The sequence below is a fragment of the Macrotis lagotis genome, chromosome 2 (genome assembly GCF_037893015.1).
Source record: "Macrotis lagotis isolate mMagLag1 chromosome 2, bilby.v1.9.chrom.fasta, whole genome shotgun sequence".
Lineage (NCBI taxonomy): Eukaryota > Metazoa > Chordata > Mammalia > Peramelemorphia > Peramelidae > Macrotis > Macrotis lagotis.
In genome coordinates, this window is record NC_133659.1 from 60,603,499 (window position 1) to 60,623,863 (window position 20,365).

The 20,365-nt window shown below is 35.2% G+C and overlaps 1 protein-coding gene across 17 annotated transcripts in view; it reads left to right on the forward strand.

Moving 5' to 3' along the window:
• The window catches only part of DCAF6 (DDB1 and CUL4 associated factor 6), a 167,328-nt gene that overhangs the window by 112,403 nt on the left and 34,560 nt on the right, over window positions 1-20,365 (forward strand). For 9 of the 17 annotated variants that reach the window (XM_074221923.1, XM_074221922.1, XM_074221924.1 and 6 more), the window contains 2 exons: window positions 12,179-12,296; window positions 18,711-18,832. The exons of the other annotated variants lie outside the window; for them this stretch is intronic. In XM_074221923.1, the coding sequence (XP_074078024.1) occupies window positions 12,179-12,296; window positions 18,711-18,832 (240 nt within the window). The remainder of the gene's footprint in view (window positions 1-12,178; window positions 12,297-18,710; window positions 18,833-20,365) is intronic. 17 annotated transcript variants of the gene reach the window in all.

Consider the following 20,365-nt stretch of genomic DNA (forward strand, 5'->3'; position numbering starts at 1 on the left):
AGAAATGGGAAAGAGAAAGGATTTGGAGCGCCTTTAGGAAGCTGTGGCATTCTGAAGGATCTGAAACTACTTTACTAATGACAAATGAGACCGCATATCTAGTGAATGCAACTATTCTGGCAACAGAAGATTCCAAATTATGGCACACCACAATTCCTAGAGAATACAAATTGCAAGTGATCCACAGGGACAGCCTTGCTTACAGTTAATATGCATGCTTCACAAGATCTGTCTCACTCCAGTGTACATGTAGAAACCACAGCTTATGGTTCTAATTTATCTGCTAAATCAGATCCAATATCAGAAAGCTTCTAGCAGAGGAAGCAGCCTGGAGAAGGGGAATGGTGAAGCAGAGGTTTTGGAAGAGCTCTTTATGCAATTGAAAAGGGTTTTTTCTTGATGGACTTGCTCATTCCATCAGTGTAACAGCTAGGGACAATTTTGGGCTATCTGCAATAGAGAAAACCATTTGTATCCAGAATTATGGACTTTGAACAAAGACCAAAGACTATTACCGTCAAATTAGGGGAAAAAAACCCGTTATATTATTATGTAATTTTACTATCTCATATTTTATTTTTCTTCCTTAAGTATATGATTTCTATGTCATCACATTCAACTCCGATCAATGTATAACATGGAGCCAATGTAAAGACTAACAGAATGCTTTCTGTAGGGGTGGAGGGAGGGAAGCAAGAATGGGGGAAAAATTGTAAAATTCAAATAAAATCTTTCTAAAAGAAAAAGGGTTTTTTTACCCATTTCTTTTTCATGCTTTTCATGTGAGATGGAAGTGGTTCAGGAAGAAGAGGTTGGAATTATGTAAGCATATTAAGTTAGGCATAAAATACTAGGGGACAGTAAACATAACTGCTACATTTCAATCCATAAGTGGTCATGTATACTTTTTAGATTAATAGGTATACAATTATTTAAAGAGTAATAAAATAAGCCTTCATATTTTATTAAATGAGAAAAAAGTAATTCATCTTTTTTAAGTTTGGTTCTTTTTTTTTGATTTTTAGTTTTTTGCAAGGCAGTGGGTTGAGTGACTTGCCCAAGGTCACACAGCTAGGTAATTATTAAGTGTCTGAGGCCAGATTTGAACTCAGGTGCTGACTCCAGGGCCCATGCTCTATCCACTGTGCCACCTAGCTGCCCCAATTCCTCTTTTCTTGATAACCAAGCACCCAAGTTTGTGAGGAAATAGAGTTGTGTGGGAAGAGCAAAGTACATTGATGCTATGAGCCCTGCATAAGCTACAGCTCTTTGATTTGCCATTACTGTTCCTGGGCAGGTGGGCCTCCAACCCCAAATTCTGCCACTAGGTTCGGACTTGTTGCCTTGTGTGAAGGCACTGCTAACTCTATCCTGTATTCTCAACTGTCTGAGAAAACTAACTCCAGCTTTTCTTTATCCCAGAGCACCAAGGAGGGAGATGTTGATTACAGTTGTGGAATTATAATTTAGTTATGTCTTTACTATCTGAAAAAATACCATTACACTAGCCCTCTATTACCACCAGATTCCCAGGTTGATGTGGATATCTCCTGACTTTTATTTCCTTGCCTTCTTATCTTCTATCTTTGCCACCAGAATGCAAGCCTTAAAGCCTATTCCTTTAATACATTTATCACATTATATAATTCTACTCTTTGGTAACATAGGTTACATTGTAGTCCTGAATAATTAAATTCTACCTGTGGTCTACACAAGCTTTTGTGGGGCAGTGCAGCCCAGAAGAACTAAAAAATTTGGATACCACCCCCTCCTAGAGTGTCAAACTCTGATCCTGACACTTGTCAGAAGTTGTATTTGGAGGCCTCTGTGCCCCAAATGCTATTATTAAAAACCTGATGCAACTGCTGCATGTAAAGATATTACCTATTCTAACTTGCTTTATCAGACAGAAACAAGTACCAAGCATCAGGACAGGGTCTTAAGATCCAAGTTGTGATAAAGTATATACTCTACATGCAAAACCTCTTTTGAGTATGCATCACATCTCCTTCCATCTTGAAATAAGGCAAAGGAACTGGTGCCAAGTGTGAGTCCAATAACGTTACTGGAGACCCGAAGAATCAATATTTATCTGATCTGATATTCCTTTCTATCATTTACAGATGAGATACCCTGCTGTCACTCAGCAACGTCTCTTCTTTTGATAGTTATTCCATTTGCGTAACCCTTTCTAGGACTCTTCCTCCTTTTTTTCATAGAGTTTAGGATCTAGGTCTTAAAGGCTTCTTCCCTTGTCAAAATATGAATGGTCCCAAAAGCACTATATTCTTCCAATGTTTCACATGAAGCATAATAAATTTCGTTTCAGTTTCATGGTGTGCATGTGTGTATGTGTTTCAGATATTTACATATTTTTGATTTATGGATTTTGATTTATTCTGTTATTTGCTTCCATCTTATGGATGAGTTCACATTCCAACCATTCACATTTAGTTATGATTACTATTATTTCTCTCAATACTACTTTTCCCCCTTGTTTAACCTCTCTTCTTTCACACTGTCTCTCCTTAAAAGTGTTTTGTCTCTGTCCACTACCTCCACCAATCTGCCCTCCCTACCATCAGCCCTGACTCTTCTATTATCATCTTCCCCTTACTCCTTCCCTACAAGATATTTCTATCCAACTGAATGTGTATGTTATTTTCCCCTTGAGCCAATTCCAATGAGAATAAGGTTCAAGTGTTGTCTGCTACCCTCCACTTTACAAGCTCTTCTTTTCATACCTCTTTTATGTGACATAATTTACTTCATCCTATCTCTTCCTTACTTTTCTCTCAGTGGCACACCTCTTTCTCATGCCTTTATTTAATTTTTTAAAAAATCATCTCATCATATTCACCTCACACTCATGCTTGCTGTCTATATTAGTCCTTCTAACTGCCTTAAAATGATAAAGACCTTAGGAGTTACAAGTATCATCTTCCTATGTAGGAATGTCTACAGTTTAACCTTAGTGAATTCCATATGATTTCTTTCCTGTTTACCTTTTTATGCTTCTCTTGAGTCTTACATTTCAAAGTCATATTTTCTGTTCAAATCTGGTCTTTTCATCAGAAATGCTTGAAAGTTCTCTGTTTCTCTAAATATCCAATTCCTTTTTCCCTTTTCCCCAAAGAATTCTACTCAGTTTTGCTGAGTAGCTGATTCTTGGTTGTAATCTTTAGTTTCTTTGCCCTCTAAAATATCATATTCCAAGCCCTCTGATCCTTTAATGTATATAAATAGTTGTCCAACCTTTTAGCTCTTTTGGGAAGCATCACCCAAACAAAAATTTGTCAAGGACTGTCTAAAGAATTTAATATTTATGACTACAGTGTAATCCTTATTACCAGTGAATATAATAAAAAATGTAATAATGCCACATGAATGGGTTTTGAGAACCACATGTGACTCATGGACTTGGATGCGGAAACTGCTAAATCTTGTATTATTCAGACTGTGTCTCTACAATATTTGAATTGTTTCTTTATGGCTCCTTGACTTGAGAGTTCTGGAATTTGACTGTAATGTTCCTGAGAATTTTCAATTTATGATCTCTTTCAAGTAATTGGTTATTGGGGTATTTTTCAATTTCTGGTTTACTCTCTGATTCTAGGATATTTGAACAGTTTTTCTCGATAATATCTTGAAATATGCTAGGTCCTTTTTTAAATCATGGTTTTCAGTAGTCCAGTGATTCTCTAAATATCTTTCCTCAATCTATTTTTTAGGCCAGTTTTTCTGTTGAGATACTTAATATTTTCTTTTATTGTTTTTTCATTCTTTTGATTTTGTCTTACTGTTTCTTGATATTTTATGGAGTCATTAGCTTCCATTTATCTAGTTCTAATTTTTGAAAAATTGTTTTCTTCAGTGAACTTTTGTATCTCCTTTTCCTTTGGTCAATTCTACTTTTTAATTTAATTTAATTTAATTTAATTTAATTCCACTTTTTAAAGAATTCTTCAGTAAATTTTTGTGCCTCTTTTTCCATGTGCCCAATTCTGCTTTCTACGGAGTTCTCTTTTGTAGATTTTTGTGTTTCCTTTACCAGGCTATTGACTCAGTTTTCATGATTTTCTTGTATTCCTGTCATTTCTTTTCCTAGTTTTTCCTCTACCTCTCTTCTTTGATTTTTCATATTTCTTGGAACTCTTCTAGGAATTCTTTTCAAGCCTGTGACTAATTCACATTTTTCTTTTGGAGACTGTGCATGTAGCTGTTTTAATTTAATTTTCTTCTTTTGGGTTTATGTCTTTCTCTTCCTTGTAACCATAGTAACTTTTGTGATTAGGTTCTTTTTTTTTCTGTTTGTCATTTTTCCAGCTTATTTCTTGTCTTTTAACTTTATGTTAAAATTAGTCTTTGCTCATGAGATAGAAGGGATACTGTCCTAAGCTTCAGGCCTTCTTGCTGTTATTTTCAGAGTTCTTTCTGGAAGTTTATAAGTTTTCAGTTCTTCCACAGTGGTATAATCCAAGAAGAAGTGTGGTCACTGCTCTCCCAACCTGTGCTCCTGTCTCTGTACAACCACACACATTCTTCCACACTGGAGCTATCGCCAATTCCACTGTCACTCCTCTGGGGCAGCAGGCGCAGATGTGCTACCACTCCTTATACCCAGGTCCTGCAACCTGTCCCACATAAGGGCAATGCAACATACTCATGAATGCAGGGCTGGCAGAAGGTTCCCTGTCTTCTCCTTCTGATCAGTTGTCTTTCTGCCTTACTCGCTGGGGCTGAGAGCTCCTGAAGCTGCTCACTGATTGGGGCAGATGTCCCCAAGACCTGGGGCTCACTCCAGGGCAGGGAACAGCCTGTCCTCCCTTCTCCTCCCTTTCCTGCTGACCTCTTCAGTTGTCTTGGGCTAGAGAATTGGTGGTTTTACCATGCCAGAAATTGTTTTGAGCTGTATTTTAAAGTTGTTTGGAGGGGAGTTTGAGAGAGCTCAGACACATACCTGCCTTTATGTCTTCATCTTGGCTCTGTCTTCTGAAACTGACTCTTCTAGCTCTTCAACCTTGTTGATGCCCAGGAGGTCGTATCTTACAGTAGTGGTTTTTAAAAAAATATCCTATGATAATACTGGTATAGGTAAGTAATGAACTGTATAGAACTTACACTGGAAATCACATATGTAAGTCTCCTTAAATACCTAAAACATATGTAAAACTATATGTACATTCATGAGTCTGGCTCCTGTTACTGATATCAACATAAACATTGAGCGTACTGTAATTCCTTATGGCAGAGAGCAGAAAAAGATTGAGAACTATCGTCTTGGACCGACACTTATAATAATAATACTCCTTTTCTGATCCTGGATTCTGAAATAGCTCTTTGGTTTTTTTTAACCTATTGTTCCATTTATCCTGCTCAGCGTGGAAAAATTGGGCACCATCCCACTCATCATCCATTCTTTCTTTACAGACTTACATTAATCTCTTTGACATCACCAGCTCAGCTTTCCATCTCCATGACTTTCCCAGGTTGCTCCCCCTCCGTAGGATGACTCTTCCTCACTTCTGTCTTCCTCATTTCTACCTCTTAACAATCCTTAGAGGTCTTTGGGGCTTGGTTTATGTGCTGCCACCTCAGCAAGTCTTTCTGGAATCCTTCAATTGTTAGTACTTTCTCCCTCCTTCAGCTGTCTTGGATTTATTTTATTTTTTTTATTTTTTAGGTTTTTGCAAGGCAAACAGGGTTAAGTGGCTTGCCCAAGGCCACACAGCTAGGTAATTATTAAGTGTCTGAGGCCAGATTTGAACTCAGCTACTCCTGACTCCAGGGCCAGTGCTCTATCCACTGCGCCACCTAGCCACCCTGGATTTACTTTTCCATGCCAGCTTTCCCTCAGGGCTCTCAGCCTCAAGTCTCCAACCCTCCAGCATGTAAGCTTGAGAAGAGGATGTTTTCTTTCTGTCTTCATAGTCCTAGAACCTAGCACAGGCTTCTACACGTTTGTGTTCTCCCCTGTTCTTTCAATGGGGTAAGGTACTTCCCAGTGAGCATCTCCCTCTCATCGGGCAGAGCATCAGCGGTTCTGCTATTTATAGGCTCAGCAAGTTCCCCACAGTCACTGAGAGGGTCTCACTGAGGCAGGAGGCAGGACTTGTCCAAGGTGGGTTTTGAACCTAGGTTTTCCTGACACTGTGCTCTGCTGCTTATTCATTGACTTTGCATTAATCAGACTCTTAATAAATTTGCAAAATTAAACTGAAAGAAACATGGAATTGAATTAATCAATTGATTATTAAATGGAATTTAAGTGATGGGAGGTTCCCCCCCAAATATCTGCTTTTTTTTTTTCCATGCCTCTCCACTAATAGGATTCTTGACTCCTCTGTTTTATTTGACTTCTCTCCTAGTATTGCTCATTTATTTAAATAAGATAGTTAGTAATCATATTGTGGGGGCCAGGTGATCACTGTTAAGTTAGAGGGAGCTATTTTCCATTACCAAATGTATTTTTTGACTGTCATGCATGTGATAGGTTTTCTGTCAGCTTGTGATGAAAATTCTTCCTAGTAGAGGCATTCCCCACTAAGAATCAGCAGTTGCCTTCGGATACAATTTGGGAGAGGTATGAGATCCTGTAGATCATAGCTAAAAATAACTTTTACAAAGAAGGAGTAGGAAATTAGCCTTGAAAATAGGATTTCTCCTCACTCATCCCGGGAAATTTGTCTAAGCCCAGCTAATTTGGGGATCCAAATTCTTTGGATGTAAGCTTGCCACAAGATTTCTGTCTCGTATCTATTGCCTTATTTTTTTATACTTTGTTAGCATCAGTAGTTTATCCTAGTGAAGTAAATGATAGGCTTAAAGTTCAGCCCTGCTCAGTAAACTTCAGGGACTCCCCTTCCCTCCAAGCTCAAATGCAAACTCTTCACCCCTCCCTCCAGCTCTCCTCTTGTCATACACTTCTGCATTCCAGTCAAACTGGCATACTTACCATTCTTCCACCTCCGTGCCTTTGTCTCTCCCCACCCCCATGACTGGGGTTCACTCCTTCCTCACTTGGGCCTCTTAAAATCTCTAATTTTTTTCAAAGTGCACCAAAAAGTCATATACAGAGATTTGATTGATCTCCCAGCTGATTGCATCTCTGTCTCTCTGTCTCTGTCTCTGTCTCTGTCTCTCTCTCTCTCTCCCACCCTCCCCCCAATTTCCTTTGAGTTATTTTGTATATATATTTGTTTTATATATACTTATATACACCTGTCTCCCCTTCTTTAATTGTAGGAGCTATTGGACTAGAGTTTAGTACATAGTAAATATTTAAGAATTTAATTTAATTTAATTTAAGAATTATTTATGGTTTGATAATGGTGCATAAGCTGCAGAGTGCATTTGATTGAGTGTTTTAAGTATGTATTAAATCCTTTGGCTACCTGTTTTGTTTTTTGGTTTTTTGGTTTTTTTGGTTTTTTTGCAAGGCTTAAGTGGCTTGCCCAAGGCCACACAGCTGGGTAATTATTAAGTGTCTGAGACCGGATTTGAATCCAGGTACTCCTGACTCCAGGGCTGGTGCTTTATCCACTGCGCCACCTAACCACCCCTCCTTTGGCTACCTGAAAAGCAACAAGAGTAGTAGATAGAAATTGTAGATAAAACAAATATCATTAACCTTAGAGCTTGGTGGGTTGTTATGGGACGTGGTACAAAAAAATAATATTTCAGAATGAGAATTTTCTGGGGGATGCCTTTGTGTGTATTTTAGTTTGTAAATGTGTGGGTTTTTTATCATAATGATGATCACAGCACATTTTCTAAATAGATTTACTATGATTCAGTAAATAAAATCTTTACCCAAAACTGGCTAAATGTTACTTAAGATGATTCAGAAAAATAGGTCTTTTTTTTCCTCTATCTTATAAGAAGGATTCTTGTTCCTCTGATTACTATGTTTAAACTCATACTTTGGATAATGCTTTGGGATGTACACATACATTCCTAAGATCTAAGTTTTAAATTCAATATTTAAATAATATTCACAACTTTAAAGCAAAGTTATATTCTCTGAAGGGCGATGTGAAGACCTGTCTTCAAATCCCACATCCAAACACATATTGGACATATGACCCCAGGCAATCACTTAACCTCTCTTGAATAATGTAATTGTTAAAGAGTTATATCAGTCTGTAGTGGTGCAGGGACTTTTCCTTACTGGGATTTCTGTACAAAAATGAAATCACAAGCAGGGTGACACACATACACATACACACACACACCCTTACATGCTTGTTAAACCTTTGTTAGTAGTCTTGGCATGTTTATGAGCACTCTTTTTTCTGCCATATAGTAAATGGATGGAGGTTTGCAAAAGAAGGGATGTTTCTATCAGATGTGCTTGAAAACAGCAACTAGCAAGTTGGCCCTGATTTTGACAACATAAGATCACTTAAGAATTTGTCAGTGAAGGATATGGCAAAAATTAATTTTTTTCCTTGTGTACTCCTTGTTCTCAGGTTTACCACAATACAAATTCTGTTCTATATAATGTATTAATGGTGGAAGGAACAGGAGAACTTAACAGTTAAAAAGTCTTATGTGAGACACACACTGTCTTAGATTTTTAAGCAAAGAAGGTGGGTCTGGTTTCCCCAAGTTTTCTTTCAAAATAGCAATGAGCTACCATAATCTTTTCCTAATAAATTTTACTTTGATAGTATAGAATTGTTAATTATGACTAATGAATTTTAGGAAGAATTTGGCAAGCCACAGTTCATGTAGAGCAGGAGTCTGTGCACCATTTATAGACAAGATAGCTATATTTCAGTATAATTGATTTCCTTTGTGATCTCACATAATTTTTTTCCTATGCATTCAAAAGCATGATTCTGGTTTAAATGGTTTGAACTTTAAAGTAAAGACATACTCTGAAAGGGGAGTGTTGATGTGAAGACCTGTCTTCATGTCCCACATTGAAACACATATTGGACATATGACCCTGGGCAATCACTTAACCTCTCTTGAATAATGAAAAGGGACTCAAAACCATGCATATGAGATTAGTTGAAAGAAATGGGCTTGTTTAACCTTGGATGGAGAAGACAGTTGTGGGACAGAGTCAATTGATTGCTTTCTTAAAGTATTTGGATGGTTGTCTGGTGGATGTTGAGCCCCTGTAATTTAAGCTGTAAAATGTAAAGCAAAGGAATCAGGCCACCTCCCTAGGCTGGAAGTCTGTCACTGGAAATTTCCAAGTAGAGACTAAATGACTGCTATGAGTGGTAGAGTTGCAACTGTTCTCTGTGGCCTTTGGGATTTCTTTCAAAGATGTCATGATTTTATAAAGCAGGATATTTATTGTTGAGTTGTCTCAATTAAGCCAATAACTCATTTAAGCCTTTTTATTTCTTTAGGGACTTGCTAAGAAAATTAGAGATGAATTTTCCTTTTAGAAAATTAAGCCTCAGTGCTGCTGAATTATGTGCCCTGAATTCTTTCACAGTGTTTTGTTTTGCTTTGGAGGTAGACCAATATAGTGAGTAGAGGTGAGTTAATAAAAGCTTTACTTAGGGAATTTTCATTACATAAGAAAAACTCAGAAATGTGTTTAGAAGAAACTAATACTCTGAAAGCACAACATGCTTATTAAGCAAAATTTCATACATAATATGTTTTTTTGCTCAGTCTTAATGTTCATGAAAACTTCTTCAGAAATATAGCAAGTTGGGGAAAATTGGCAGATATATTTTTCAGAAAGAAAAGAGCAGAATAAGAATAATTTAATTTTCTTTCATGTCTTCAAGTTAAATTAGGCTTGCCCTAGAGCATAGTGTATTTTCTCATAGTCAAATGAAGAATGCTTTTTTCTTTATTTTTAGAAACCTGACACAACCGTGTAGCATGTCAGATGTAAAGAAAGAATCGGTCCTAGCTAGTTCCTTTGCTACTTCGGGAGTTCTTCTAATTCTTATTCCTGTCCATTCTCAGATTCTGAAGGTGAAAGGGACTTGGGCAGTTGATGCTTTGGAAGGCAGCATGGGATTTATATATGAAGAAGTGTGTCTGAATTCAAGGGCCAGTTCTGCCTTGCCTCTCTACGATCCTTAGGGATATCACTTATTCTTTCTGGATCTTAGTTTCTTTATCCAAAAAATTGTAGGATTGCTCTATTGTATGATCTTGTAACTCTTATGCCCAGCAATTCTATTTGTGATTGCAAATTTCAACAGAGCAGGCTGAACTGAATGGAAAGGAAGAAATATGAGTAACTAGGAGACAGCCAAAAATGTCTCTTCAATGCTTGTGCTTTGTGGTAATTCTTGAACTTTTATGCGGTTCAGAGGGTCATTTATTAGCAATGTTCTAGAAGCCCCAATTTTCGTAAGTGCTTTTTTAAAATTAGAGAATGTTAATTTGACAAAAAAAATATTTTCCAGGGCAGTAAATATCAGGCTGCTCTCTTGAAAGTAATAATAAAATTTGCTTCTTATTTTATCTCTAAAGACTTAGAAGTAGGGGACAGAATGGTGTCACAATTTGGAGACCAACCTTATAATTCACGCTCAGCAGCATTAACGCCTGATAAGCAGAAGTGGGAATAAAATATTAAAATATGTTTTTAATATTGCTGATTTTAATTTGTCATAGGCAATTTCTCCAATAATTAGTTATCAATAGCTAAAAATAGAGGATTTTGTTTCTTGGCTCTTCTTCCAACCTCTCAGTTTGAATCATTTTTCATCTTAATTATTCCATCTTTGAAGTTGTTGTGATTCTAAGTTCCTCATAGGCCAAAAGCTGCAACATCCGGATCTCAGTCATTAATGTCTTCTAAATGTTTTGAGATCCTTAATTAGAAAGGAAAAAAAAGTTTATGCCTTTAGTTATACCTCTTTAATCATGAGACAAAATACAGCTCACAATTGTGAAGTCCAATTTTTTTTCTTAAAGAGAGAAGTTTCTTAGTTTTATTACTATATTAATCTTTGAAATGTTTGTTCAAAATTATCCTAAAGACAAACTTGCTGCAAGACATTTGTAAAAGTGTATCAGATTTGATTGTTGGTTCATGTATAGTTAGTAAAGTTTTATGTTTCTTAATATTCTTTATCAAAAAAAGGATGTCTTTCACATAGTATTTTATTTTCTCTCTGAACATCCCGCTTGCTTGTTCCTTTTGGCTTTGGAATGAAACATCAGTTGCTACTTTTAAGAATGGTCAGCTTTAAATTGCTGTGATAAATGTCATGCTTTCATCTACTACTTAATGATGATTTGATAAATTGCACACACACATATGTGTGCATGTTTGCACATTTATATAGTAATTTTCTCTATATAAATATTTACATATAAGAGATACCTATAGAGATAAATAATTTCTCTCTATAAATGTAGACTTATATAAGTAAACATACCCCCACACACAAATAAAATCACCTCCTTGCCAGGTCAAGTCACATCACAGTTATTTCCATAATATAAGGAACTAATTCCTCGTGTAATCAAGTCAGTGGGGAGGCTGAATTATGAATGGGATATACATTTTTCATGTACCATGTATGTATTTAAGACAAATGGGAATTTGGAAATGGTAGGTTGTAGGGTTCAGTAAATTGTTCCTTTTTTCTTTAATAACATATTAGTTTTAAAATATTTTCCTTTATTCTAAACTCTTAATGTAAAAGGACAGTCACAATAATTTTATAGTATTTATTAGTAAAATTTTTTCAATACCTTGGCAACTTCTTTCTAATGCTCCTGCATGTTTCTAGTTTACTAATTCTTATCAATTCAGTTAGTATATTGTTATACAGTTGTTCTAAAACAGAAAAAAACATGCAGTTAACAAGAATTTATATTAAAGGACCAATATTTCCTTCCATTGCCTATCAATTTATTTTGTTTGATTCCTTAAGGTCCAAATATCATGATCTGGTGCATGTGATTTCGTGATGAATAGCTAGGAGTTTTGTACCCATATCTAAAGGTAGCATTTGACCCAGAGCCATTTTAAAATGCCAACAGTTATATTTTTTAAAAATTTCAACAATATTAATCTATTAGGACACATCCTCTTGCACTTTAATATGGGGTCATGAGAAATGTGAAAAGGTAGTGTCAAAAAGACAAACTCATTTAATCAATATGAACTCTTGAGAAATGATATCTTTTTATTGAAGTTGCAGAAATCTTTTCAAACATTATCACACACCATTTTCAGATAACAGTAGTGAAAAGCTGAGCCCAAGACCAGGGACAGGTGAGCCAGTTTTAAGTTTACACTACAGCACAGAAGGAACAACCACAAGCACGATAAAACTGGACTTCACAGATGAGTGGTAAGTTTATCTTTTTAAAAAAATGTTCTTTGTCTTTCTGAAGACCTTCATAGTTGTTTTTGTTTTGTTCTCCCTTATTACTGAGTAAGAATCTCAATTTCTACATTATCTGGGAAGTACATACTGTAAGTAAAATTTCCAGGCAATTGCAGTGCATTATCTACAAGCCAGAATATTTTTATTTTAACCATTTTTGATGGAAATCTTTTTCAGTTCATCTGTTTTGATAAGTCATTCCCTACTTAGAAACTTGACAGTGGTTCCTTGTAGTCAAAGTGTGAGTTCCTCAGCATGGTGGCATTCAGGGTTTTTCATTATATTAACCTCCAATCCTTTTTCCAGAATTATCTCTCAATTTTCCCATCAGGTCAATATCACAACTAATTGTTTCCTAAACATGTCCTATAATTTTCTGCCATTGTCCCTTTGCTCATAATATTCTCTCAACATGGAATTCCTTCCCTTCCCCACTTGTCAGAGGGACACTGTACCTAGTTAAAGTGCCACCTCCTCATGAAGTTGTCTGGTGTTCTTGCAATCAGATGTTATTTTTCTTCTTGTAACAACCCATTGTATTTTTTTTGGTATCCTTCTTATGACACTTTAATAGTTTATCTTGTGCTATATAATTATTTCTTTTGAGCCCCCCTACCTTGAGGGTAGGAATCACAAGTTGCACATATTTGTGTACTTAACAGTTCCTACCACATTGCCTTTCAAATGTAAATATTGAGCACATTAAATTGTATTTAACTGTTTTGAATATCAATGATTGTACTGTGACCTAATATATAGTTAATATGGCAGACAAATTTCTCTCAAAGGCTATGCCTGGGAACATAAGCTCTGGCAAGACCTACTATGTGAGAAGGCCTTCCTGTGCCTAGCAGATGTCTTTTGTCCAGGGACTAGCATACCTAAGTTCAGAGAGGCTTTCACTAGATTGGTCACAGATTGATGAATTTTTTCAACCACATCTGCCTTCAGATTATCTTTTAAATGGTAGAAAAGTTGAAATCTTCATCCTTGAGAAGGGAATACCTTCAATGACAGATCATTTAAATTTTGACATTTAGTGAAGGAATAATTCTGACATTCAGTTTTAAAGAAGGAAAGAAGCTCCTTGATGTGAAGGATTAGCAATGATAGTCTATTATTCCTTTAACTACTACATCCATATGCAACTATGAATTCTTTATTTTAAAATTCTTAAGTAGTATATGATGATATAAATATTGAGCTTTGCTTAGAGATTCCATATTTTTCTACTTTGGAATTTTCTTTCTAGATTTTTAAGTCAATGTTTTGGAGAATGCAGGCAGGTAGTAGACAGAGCATCACCAAATCATTAACTGGTCAGTCGATTTAGGTTTTCAGCTATGTCATGATGCAGGTCCAGGGGTGGTTATTTCATTCTTTGTCAATGGCCTCTCCATGGGTTTTTTAAAGGTCTAATGTGAATGTATGTACATGCATGAGCCCCTATGATAAAAGATGTTAAAAATCTAATAGTGAAATTTTAAAAATTACCCTTCTTGGGTTCTTACATTGTTTTTATATCTGTTTAAACTAGTGTGAAAATCATGAATCTTGGTCTTTAAATTGTAGCTCAGAACATTTTTTATTCTAGTTTCCTTTCTGTACTTTCTACCATCATCTTTATCTTAATGTCAGTTAATCAAAAGGGTTGATTTCTTGTAAAAGAATCACTTAACTTCTGGGTCTTGTGATCAAAATAAGGAGTTACAGTCTAGCCACTAGATATTTTATCTAACCCTTATGTCCTTTCAAAACTCTGCAAAATGGGAGTCAGATAAATAAAAATAAGTAGATGAAGCAATTTCAATATTTCTATAATATAGGGGAAAGGGGGGGAAGGAAAAGATCTTTTTTTCAGAGTTAGGAGGTATGTATGCTACTGTGGAGGAAGAAAGAAATTCTATTGGGGAGACAGAAGTCTTGCATTGGATGTGATTTGTAGGAATTTGGTGTGTATTCATTAAAAAGAGAATCAGACATCCTGCAGACAGGCGACACTTGTGGTCCCAGGGAGAAGATTGCATGACACATGGCGGGGGGGTGGATGATCATGGAAAGGATTGAGCTTAAAAATAAATCAAAAATCTAGAATATAGGAAAATTCCTACTATGGATCAATATTCTCCCTATTGCTACAAGAATTGACATCTCTAAGAGTAAGGAGAAACAGAAAAAGGGTCAGGGCAAGATGTACAAAGCAATAAAATAGAAACGTTTTAGAAAAAGGGGGCTAAAACCTTAAGAGTTCTAGAAGAGAGAACCTTAAAAACTCTTAATTCCATGAGGAATATGGGGATTAATGAAGAACCAAATCAGTATTAGGTCTGTGAATCAAAGAATAGATGCCCAGAAGAGATAGAAAGGAAAGGTAGATAATGAAGAGAATCCTTACAAGCAAGAAATCCTTACAAACAGGCACAGAAAATAAAATTTTAAAAACTGAGGAATAAGGTAAGTTGAAGGGGAATGAAGGAAGTGAGATGTTGCTTGATTTTGAAAAGAGAGGAGGAATTAAATAACTATAGATAAAAGGAAGAAAGAAAAAGGAGTTAAGCAAAACTAGGAAAAAGGATGACAAACAGGAATAAGAGAAGGGACGACTTGAGCATGAGAGAAAGGGAGTCAGTGGATATAGGGTTGTCTTAAAGTAAATTAAACTGGAATAACTTGAAGAAATGAAATACATCTTTTCAGAGGAAGGGGATAGGGATTGTTATTTTGGAAGGGGAAACCCAATATTGTGAACAAATGGAGAAGAATATAAAACTAATTCATCACTTTAAATATGAATATATTAAATAATCCAATAAGACGAAAATGAGTGGCAGATAAAATGACAGAACAAAATCTATGGCCTATTTGCTCTAAATATTGTAGCATTTAAATTCATAAAAGGAAAATCAGCTGAACGACAAAAAGAGTAGTAATACAATGGTGACAGATGACTCAATGCCCCTATCTCAGTTTTGGATAAGTTTAACAGAAAGATAAAAGAACAAAAATAGATAAAAACAATTTTCTGGAGAGTAGAACTAAAATACTTATAGTGCCTTCTAAATCATGTTGCAAAAGAATATTTTTTCTCAACACCACATTGCAAATAACTTTAAAAAGGCAGAAATAGTAAACATTATTTTTGTACCATAGCAAAATAAAAATAGTAATTGGTTTACAAAATATAAATAAAAGACATCTACCCAAATGAAAACTTAACATTGAAATCCTAAATAATGAGTAAGTCAAAGAACAAATCCTAGAAATAATAATTTGAAGAAAGAAAAATTATTATGATGAAACAACATATTGAAATAATCTGTGATGGAAGATTCCTTTTGTCCTCAAGGGAAAAATTATATTCCCTACAAACATACATCATTAATATAGAAAAAAGAGAGGATTAATGAATTTAATATGAATTTTTAAAAATTAGAAAGTCAAAAAATAAGCAAACCTAAAATAAACACAAAAAAGGAGATATTAAAAATTAGCCAACAAACTGATAAACTGGAAACAAAACACCAGTAGAATAATGATAAAATTAAAAGTTGTTTCAAAATTGAGAAATCTTTAGCTAGCCTGATTAAAAGACAGAAAATCAAAAGAACAAAACAGCAAATGAACTAGTTGAAATCACAGCAGAACCAGAAGTAATAAAAATAAGTTTGAAAGCTACTGAAGAAAAATCCTGATCTGATGGATTCATGAGAAAATTCTATTAAACTTTTAAAAAACAATTAGTAATAATTCTACTCAACTTATTCTTTAAAAAAAAAAGGGAGGCACTTAGGTGGCACAGTGGATAGAGGACCAGCCCTGGAGTCAGAAGGACCTGAATCCAAATCCGAACTCATACCCTTAATAATTACCTAGCTGTGTGACCTTGGGCAAGTCACTTAACCCCACTGACTTGCAAACACCCCCCCCCCAATAAATAAATAAATAATAACTAAATAAATGAAAGAAAGAAAACATCTTACCAGATTCCTTTTTTGAGACAGTATATAGTCTTAAAACTTAAATCAGGAAAAGATAAACACAGGAGAACCATAGATCAATATGATTAGTGAAACAATTCAAAAACTTTTAAGTAAAATGCTGTCTGATGATAGAGTCATCATAGTAAAGATAGATATATGTCAAGAATCAACATAACCATATAAAAACAAAACATTAAAAACAACATGATTATCTTTATAGATACTGAAAAGGATTTTGATAAATTTCAACACTTATTTATGTTTTAAACCCTACCAAATAGAAGGATTTGAGGAATCTCTTTTTAATATTAGGAAAGTATCTCTAACATCAAGAGCAAACATCATATACAATAAGTATATACTAGAATCTCCCAAATATATCTACTTTTTATGGAACTTTTTGTGATTGAATTTTTATAGGTATTTTGTATTTTTTGAAATTTGATCCTCAGATATTTTATGCATTTTGTAGTTATTTGGAATACAATTTCCTTTCTTGATAAAATAATAGCAATCCATTTAGAAGAAAGTAAAATATCTAGATACTCAAAAGAAATGATGAAAAGAGGTAGAGGTTAAGGGGAAATTTCACACCTTAAACTGTTGTAATGAAGCAGCAGTTATCAAAACCATCTGATAGTGATTAAAATTGGTTAGAAACAGTGTTCCATAAACCAGAAAATAGGAGGAAAATTTCCTTATTTTCTTAAAACTGCTGGTGAAATTAGAAAGCCATCTGGCAGAAATTGAAATTAGATCAATACCTTATATAATATTCCTCATAAGAACATGTGACTTTAATATTAAAAATCATTCTACAAAAAAATTAGAAGAAGAAAAATAGATCACATACTTTCTAAGTTCTGGGTACAATAGCTGATACTCAAAATGATGACTCAGGTCTCCAAGAAAAGGTTAAATTATATTGAATATTTTAAGAAAAATTTCACTAAAAACATAAATGACCAAAATTTTGACACATAACAAGTAAACTTCTTTTAGCTGAAAAATTCATTCATATGTAACACCTTAGAATAATTATAAAAATAGTGTTAATTGCTATACAGGTGTTACTTTACTAATTTTGTATGTGATGCTTTGAAATTATTTCCAAACTCATTTTCTTATTTCTTCATATTGAGTTGTTGGTTCACTTAGATTTGTGAATAACACAAAGGATTGATTCCCCAAAGGAAAAAGTTGGAAATGGCAACAGAGGAAACATGATCCCATATTTTGGTTTACAAGGCTCAGAAATTGAAAGCTAATGGCCCTCCTCAATAACAGAAGCTTACAAATCAGCGAAGGGGAGAAAGGGTACATTATGGAATATCTTGACCTCTTTCTTGATTTGGAAATGCCTTAAAATAGGAAGGACATTAAAGGCTACTGTGAAATGAATTGTAACAGTTACAGTTGTGATTTACACTTGAATATTTTAGCTATATCTCTAATTCATCTTAATATTTTGGAAGAGGGTTCTTCATCAATACAGACATATAGCACATTATCATTTAGATTTAAAATCTTTTTATAACAATTTGACAGAAAATTAAAACAGCAGTTTTCTTCTGAAATATGTGTACTTTGATTATCTCTTATTGTGCTATTTTTGTTTATTCATATTTTCTTCCAAACATTAAAAATAATTCTGCATCTCATCCATTGTCAAGATATTTTATTCTCAAATATGACATGGGTCCCTTAATACCAGATGTACTTTTCTGTTCAAAGAGCAGCTGCAGAATATTTGTAATAAAATAGGGAATCTTATCCTTTCCTTCTGCAAACATATGATGAAGTTGCAACTCAAATACTTGGTATAGTCCTGGTTGTCATATCTCAAGAAAAACATAATCAAACTAGAGGAGGGTCCAGAGAAGGGCACTTATTCAAGGATTTTTAGGCCTGGGTTTATGTAAACCAGTAGGGTTCTTCAGCCTCGAACAGCAAAGATTTACAAGGTGTGATTTTTAAAACAGTGATGGAAAGGTTGAACCACTTTCCAGGTTTTTTAATTTATTTTAGGTTTAAATTCAGTAAGGATGCAGCTAAACATTAATGCCAATAAAAACACAACTAGTATTGGATTTTTTTAAAAACAGGTTCCAGGAAGTTAGTCATCCAGATTTGATAAGGGGGGTCAATTGTAGGGGAAGGGAATATTATGGTAATTTATGTTATTTCTTATTGCTATGAAGGTTATATTACAGAATTTAGATCCAAAAGTAATCTTGGAAAGTTTACCCTATATAGGCCCGGTTTAAAAGCTCAGTCCTTTTATGCAAATCCATATCTTTGATTTCTGTTTTGTAGTCACTTTAAATGTAGTCATTTAGTACCCTCATACTTTGTGATCCCATCCCTTTGAGTCACTTATGGTCTCTTCTGGGGGCAGGAGCAGCACCGCCTCAAGTTCTAGAGGAAGTGGGAGCCACAGCAAAGCTGAGGAACCGGACGCGTCCCGGGGCCTCCCTAGCCCCTCTCAGCCCCAGCCACAACTTCCAGGCAACGAAGCAAGTAAGAATTGGCTTAGACAAGTCTCAGGTTACGTCTGAAGCTGAGGGAGAAGTGACTGCAGCTTCTGGGAGATTTCCATCTGTCTGGGACCTCTGGTTGGGGGCGGGGGTAATGGAAGAGGGACCTGAAGGGCAGTTTGTCTAAATTAGACTAAAATGTCATTGGGAATGTATAGGAGACCATAGATAATGTTCCTTTCTCAATTAGTCTGCTGCCCTGAGTTTGACAGCACTGCTGTAGGGCATACTATGATCACATGGATATAGCCCCAGGAAGCTGTTGGTTATCTAAGGGTGTGCTATTATGGTCCCAGGGTCCTTGACTCCTCTATGTCACACATATTAGAAAACCTGATTAACGGAAAGCACACCACCTCTCTCCTTTGTCTTGCTGTAGGGGATTGTTGATTGTCAGACAGTAATTTCAGAGTAAGGAGTATGTATGGCAACCCATCCCAGACTTCTGGCATAACACTGATTCTTACCATAATTCCATCACAAATTGTCTTTTTCACTGATCTGTGCCATAGAAGGAACCAGACTGTTCCTTCCTTTTGGGCCCACTATTACACAATTATTTTACTACTTCTGATCTCAAGTTTTAGTAAATACTTTTTCTACTTTTTAAAGTAGTAAGTTAGTTTTGCAACAATTCGTGGTGAGTCCATGATATTGAGGAATACTTCCACTGAAATATTTTGGATTCTCCTATATTACCTTACAATTTCTCTCTACTTTTCCTTATAAAATACTCCATACAGGGACTATACAGCATTATGGAGCCTTTTGGGTTTTTTTTTTTTTAGTAATAGTAACTTATATTTGTTTAACATTTTACATTTACTGAGCACTTGAAAAACCCTGTGAGGCAGGCAGTGTAAGAATCCAGCCCATTTTATAGGTGCTGTTACTAAGGCTTAGTGACATTACATGAATTACTCTATCTGCTCATCTGTGGTTTCTTTTTCTTCCTAAGTGACTAGCCCACGTCCTTTTCCAAACATTTGAGTCTTCAAAAGTATTTAATTCTGTTGCTCTCACACAAATCGTTATAGGTAGCATGCTGCAGCCTACTTATACTCCCACCGTGCAAATTTCCATTGCCCTTTCAGTTGTTTATAATTTGAATTATTCTGAGATTGTGGAGTTCCGTGACTCATAGCCATAAAGAATCCTACCCTCTGAAGAGAGGAGAAAGAGAGACAGAGGAAAGCATGAGGAACAGGTCAGCTATGGACCTCAAGTCATTTGACTTCTGAACCCCAAGTCTGTCTGTGTGTGTGGGGGGGATCTGTCTGTCTGTCCTCAGTAATAACTCTACTCTCTCCCTCATAGTTACTTAAATCCTAAAATACCAAATAAATATAGGACCCTTTTCACTAGAGAATGCCTTTGTTTAAATTTTATAGAAATTATCTCTTGTGACATTTGTGTAAAGCTTTGAAAAAAAATATTTCCTTTGCCACCTTTTGATGTTATTAATATGCATATTATTATTAAATAAAATTATCTCTATAATCATAATCTCTCATTT